A 6,000-nucleotide genomic window follows, 5' to 3' on the forward strand; every position below is an offset into this window, starting at 1 on the left:
TCAATGGTCCATAATGCCCGCTTCGGCCAGTGTAAATCCTTAAAATTAATGTGGACAACACTACATTAAAACTAAAGACTGACTATAGTCGCGGATGTCGTGCAAAGGCGTCACGCATACAAAGTGCACTCTGCTAGACCTAACGTGCCAAAGAGGCACCAAACATGTAACTAAGTGCACCGTACTTGAGCGCGACTCTAGGCCCCAACATTCAGAAAGGAATTTATTTACATCCGCATGTTGTGTTTGAGACGCTCATTTAGTTACGCAGCAAACTTCAAAGAGATGCGCCTGACCACGGCGAGGAAGCTAAATAAATCATGCAGAAATACACAACGGCGCGATTAATAAACACACTATACACTATACTAAGTCACTTGTTGGTTCAGAGAAACACACGAGCACTGCAGCACCGAACACATCCTACAGTAGCGGCAGACTAATGCCTATTTTTCTTTTTTTTTCAATTCCCGCACTCGACCTGTCCAGCACACATGCACAGTTACAAGGTCACTCGTTTTCAAAAGATTACAATGTCTGAAGCACTTACCAAAACTGTGTGATAAATGAAGAAATCCACAGAGCTGGGCATTTTACTAAAAATTGAGTATCCGTTATTCATCATCCGTCTGCAGCGTGGGTACCCTTCCGTCGTCCGTTGTCCATTGTCCGTCATTCGTTATTTAGTACTTGGAAAAAAAAACTATTGAAGTTTTTTCACTCAGAAATTCAAAGTAAATTTTACAAGGAGAGTTTTTGAGTCAATTTTACTTGCATTTTATTAGTTTATTTAAAAAAAAAAAAAAAAAGGGTTAAGGAACGTACCAACATCCTTCAGGTTAGGAAATGGCCACTCTACCACATGAGCCATGTCACACCTACTGTGAGTTAGTAAATTACTGGTGTCTCCAAAAGGAGACCCCCAAAATCCTCCTTTTGGAGGTACAAGTATTCCGCCTGATATCAGTGATTTAAAAAAGTCACATTAGGAACCCAATGGTTCAGGTGGTAGGGTGGCCATCTCCCAACCTGAAGTTTTTTGGTATGTTGCTCTACCCTTGTGTGACTTTTTAAAATAAACTAATACAACGCATGTAAAATTGACACAAAAACTTTCCTTGTAAAATTTACTTGGAATTTCTGAGTGAAAAAACTTTAATAGTTTTTTTCAAGTAAATAACTCTCCAAATGTTTTTCTGTATAAAATTTAATCTGAATACTATTCTCTTCCAAGTGTAAATTTTACTCTGTTTATACTGGGACCAAATATGGTGTTTTTAGAGTAAAATGTACTCTTTGAAATTTACTGTGTATCCCCTTGCTAAATTGTGCAAAAAATATTCACTCACTGCCTGTCCGCTATTAATGCTGTGGTCTGGGGACGGATCTGCCAGGTTCACATGGAGACTTTTTGTCATTCCAATAGAAATAATTCTGACTGAAGATTCATGGTCAACTGTTTGCATGTGATCTATTTCGATCTGGTGTTAATATGTGCCATTACATTTAATCAGAACATGCATTTTTCAGCTGCATAACCCGCACAGATTGTGATTTATCAAGGTGGAGGTCAGTTGTCTATTCATCACAGTATCAATCGGGATGTCATCCGAACTGCAGAGCAGAGAAGAGTCACTCGCTTGGGGGAGCGGAGACTGTCAAGACCCCCACTACATCGCAAAGAATTTATCTGCAGCAGCTGCGGCGGTACCTGCAGATCCCGTATCGGCCTGTACAGCCACGCCCGACGGTGCAGCTCCCTTAACGAAGACCCAAGACACAAACCCCCCGCCATGATCTTTCGAGATCGATGGAGCCAAAGAGAGAAGAGAGAATGCGCAGACAACAACTGTTTGCAAATGACTGCTATTCAGGAATAGAATAACATGCCCCAACTGTACTGTATCATTACTGTCATAAAACTTGTTGCAGTCTACCAAATGGCCATGGTTTGTTGAAGCTATAGCTATAGCTAATGGTGAGTGATATTTTTGGGTCCTTGAAAATACCTATATTATACATCTGCTTGTATGTATCCTTACTTGGCTGTTCATTCTAATTCAATAAATCCAAAAGCCGTAACAAAATGATGACATCGCAGCAACATAGACAGATCAAAGAACTTGTGCCTATGATAAATGACATCATTAAAGAACAATGGGTAATGACATAATATTGAAAGACTATGAAAACACTTGATCTAGACCAATCAAAATTCAAGGCATGATGCAATATGTGCAAATACATCATGTGAGGAAACTGTTTTTCCTGCTTTTGCAACAGGAAATCTTTAGTTATACAGATCACTCTCTGATGAGAGCAAGCCAGATATATGCTGTTACTTTGCAAGATGATACAAGGCATTTCTGGTTTACTGCATTTCTGGTTTGCTGAACTGGAAAATAGAAATTATGTGATTCTAATCTCATCAAGAAAAGAAGTCTTCAGGATGTATTGCTGAATTTACTGCCACCCTGCTATTGCGTCATTTGACATACATTCAGGAATTATACATTTAAACTTTTTACATATTCTTGTAGTAAAAATGGATGGAAGAGGCGACAGAAGCAACAATGTTGCTGAGGGTGAGTCATATGTTTCTTTTTCTCTCAAGATATGAGACACTACTTGTAACGTATATTACGACTAAGCACAATGTGACATTGCAGGACCACAGTTTAACCTATACCCAAGGTTAATCGTGAATGGAGACGCTCTGCCAGTCAATCCAGTTTTGAATGCAGGTTTGGAGCCCATTGAATTTCTGGTGGATGTTGGATTAGTGGATAGTTTTGGTGGCAGGAGGCATCTTTTGCAACAACTCACAATCCAGCCTGTCAACACGAGTAACAACAATGTTGTTGACATGGAAGACAATGTGGAAGTCCCATTGGAGGACCTAAATGGAGGATCCAGCAGTGAGGATGACAAAGATGAAGAATGTGACAACAATAAAATGAGATGGTGGGATGAGTTTCTTGACAGTGAGTCAGACTGCAACTCTGATACGGATGACTTTGATAGCACTGGCAGCAGTTTGGTGGATTGCATGGATGTGCATCCAGACTGCAATGCTGGTGCTAAAGTTGATTGGGATTACTGCAAACATTTTGCTGAAAAAGAATCACCCCGTGGAGAATACAATAAATCCTGTGAAGATGAGGGACAGCACAAACCATAATGATGGCATTATTCAGTGAATGTTTTTGTTATACGGTTCAGAAGTGGCTAATAAAATGCCTCAGAAAGTCAGCTATGTTGTACGTCGGGCCAAACTGTAATCATCTGTCAGTCAGTCCGTCATGTATTTTAGTAAACATCAAAGGTCCGCCAGTCCGTCTATCGTCTATCTGGAAAAAAAAGGTCCAACAGATGAAAAATCCATCCATCCATTATCTGAACTATTTAGATTATAATGGTAAAGTTTTTCTTAATTTAACCAGAATCCCATGTCACATTGTTGCCAAAGGTACTGGTGGATTAAAATGCTTCTAGTCCTTGCAAATGGAAATAAAGCATAAATTACAATAAATTCATGTTTTTTTTCCTTCAAATTCATCTTCTTTTTCTGTCGTTTAGCGGTTCGCAAACAACTTTTGGTGCATTATTGCCACCTTGTGAAATGGAGTGTGGGCCTGAAAAATACTATTTCACAACCTCCTAACCTCCCAAAAAATAAAAATAGAAATGTAAAAATTAACTCACAATAACTTTTCTGTAAAACTCTCTGTATTCAAAGCTACTGGTACTATATTAATTCTTAGATAAACGGTGTGGATAATGGATCTAGCCTGAGAAACTAATGATTCTCTCTTTGGTGCATACCACCACCTGCTGGAGATTTACAGCAGTCTGAGTCGCGTTTCCGTCTCTCATCAATCCATTTGGACTTGACCAGGTTAGTTATGATTCTACAGATGAACGAACATCCACTTCTATCAATGCTTGGTATTTTTTAAAGTTTCCCGTCTATCGTCTCACATCAGCAAAACGGACCGGTCCGTCGGTCGGACGGAATGCTCACCTCTACAAACAACCCTTCTATTTAAATTGTTCGGCGATGGGGAACAGGAAAGCCAGAATGTTCCCAAACAAGAGACCGCAGTGTACGCGGGGACCTTCGAGCTTTGGCTCTTTTCTGGCTCTCACTTTTGTGCCGTCACCTTCCTCTCCCGCGAGCAACAGTCACTAGTGTCCATGCGTAAGCTCGCACTAATAATAAAAACTGATCAGAAACGGTCCGCAGCGTGGACCGAACCGAACATGCCATACCGAAACGTATTAATACACCCACGTGTACCGTTACACTCCCAATATATATATATATATATATACATATACCCCATATATTAGGCGTGTAACGAATATATATATATATATATATATATATATATATATATATATATATAAAGGCCACTGATGTTTACTGCACAGTAAGTAAATATTGCTGGACTTGGATTGAAAACCTCCACTTATCTGTACTACTGATCAGTCCACACTTGCTCTCTTTGCTGATGCAATGTTAAAGGCTTTTTATCTCCTTTTTGGAGTTTGGAGAATTTGGAGGCACAATAGTTCTGCTCGATCCCAGCAATATTCACATTTCTACTCATTTTCACTATATTAATGATAAAAGACTCAAGTTTGCAGAAGGTGTTAGAAAGCAGTGCAGTAAAGAATAATCAACAACAATAATGAAAAAAAAAATACAGGTTACACATGCATGAGTAGAGGATTTTTTTTACTTGCACTGTCACAAATTTTAAGGGCAAAATGCTGCTATTTAGGAACAGTCCAAATCGTCACACACATCTAGAGAAAAAAAAACACAGGTGTACTGACATTTATGTGGTCCATATTGTCTATTATGTTCAATTAGCCTTGCCAGACCACTTGAATTCTGCTGAGCATAATACACATATATAAAATCTAGCAATCGAACATTACAACGGTCGAACGGTACAATAAAAACAGACAATTCAAAGGCCAACGTAACTTATTTGACAGACTCCCAGTGGCCTACATGAAGAAGTTAACATAAGGTAATTTATTCCTTCCTTCAACTTATTCATTGCCTTAAAACCATACATACCTTTAAATATACAATGTATTTAACTATACTGTATTTCGCAGTTCAAATCCCGGCCCCGGCCTTCCTGTGTGGAGTTTGCATGTTCTCCCCGTGCCTGCGTGGGTTTTCTCAGAGTACTCCGGTTTCCTCCTACATTCCAAAAACATGCATGGTAAGTTGATTGGGCACTCTTAATTGCCCTTAGGTGTGATTGTGAGTGTGTGTGTGTGTTTGTCTCTATGTGCCCTGCGATTGGCTGGCAACCAGTTCGGGCTGTTCCCTGCCTGCTGCCCGATGACAGCTGGGATCGGCTCTAGCACTCCCTGCGACTCTTGTGAGGATAAACGGTATGGATCAGGGTGTTTCAAACACTGTGCCGTGGCGCACCAATGTGCTGCGGATATTGTTAGATGTGCCGTGGGAAATTATCTAATTTGTGTGCCTGTGTGGTCTAGTGCCTGGCACGTAATCATGTAGTTACTATATTGTAGTACTCTTCCATACCAGTAGGTAGCAGGAGCAGCAGCAGGTAGGTAATTGTCTTTGCTTAGAGACAAGCGAATTAGTGACGCATGTTTATCCACTGAGTAAGTATCAATATGAAACATTATAAAATACTTTTATTTAGACGTAATATAACATCATTCTTCAATATTAAAAATTGCTAAACAAGATAATACTTATTTTGTTGAAATATTTTTTTTTTCACAATTTCAGAGGGTGGTGTGCCGCGGGATTTTTTCAATGAAAGAATTGTGCCTTGACTCAAAAAAGTTTGAAAAACACTGGTATAGATAAATGGATGGATGTATTTTGCTATTAAAGAGACGACCAAACAGGAACTTTTGCCGTCACCTTTTATTTCGAAAACTAAAAGCCTGCCTGGGAACGGCACGGTGGTCGACTGGTTAGCACATCCGCCTCACAGT

At 39.6% G+C, this 6,000-nt stretch overlaps 1 protein-coding gene across 1 annotated transcript; it reads left to right on the forward strand.

Annotated features, from left to right (window-relative positions):
• The first annotated feature begins 2,417 nt into the window (after positions 1-2,417).
• Positions 2,418-3,296, forward strand: LOC147150630 (uncharacterized). The gene is made up of 2 exons (XM_086024704.1): positions 2,418-2,585; positions 2,670-3,296. The coding sequence occupies exons 1-2, from the start codon at positions 2,546-2,548 to the stop codon at positions 3,179-3,181; spliced, it is 552 nt and encodes a 183-aa protein (XP_085880830.1). The 5' UTR covers positions 2,418-2,545; the 3' UTR covers positions 3,182-3,296.
• The last annotated feature ends 2,704 nt before the right edge of the window (positions 3,297-6,000 follow it).

Source organism: Filicampus tigris, chromosome 3, assembly GCF_054856515.1.
Source record: "Filicampus tigris isolate MCC_2025a chromosome 3, RoL_Ftig_1.0, whole genome shotgun sequence".
Taxonomy (NCBI): Eukaryota; Metazoa; Chordata; class Actinopteri; order Syngnathiformes; family Syngnathidae; genus Filicampus; species Filicampus tigris.

Excerpts from the sequence above, each read along its gene's own strand:
- LOC147150630 (XM_086024704.1), top strand. The coding sequence starts at position 2,546 with ATGGATGGAAGAGGCGACAGAAGCAACAATGTTGCTGAGG. Across the intron at positions 2,586-2,669 it reads AAGCAACAATGTTGCTGAGG|GACCACAGTTTAACCTATAC; the intron begins GTGAGTCATATG and ends GTGACATTGCAG.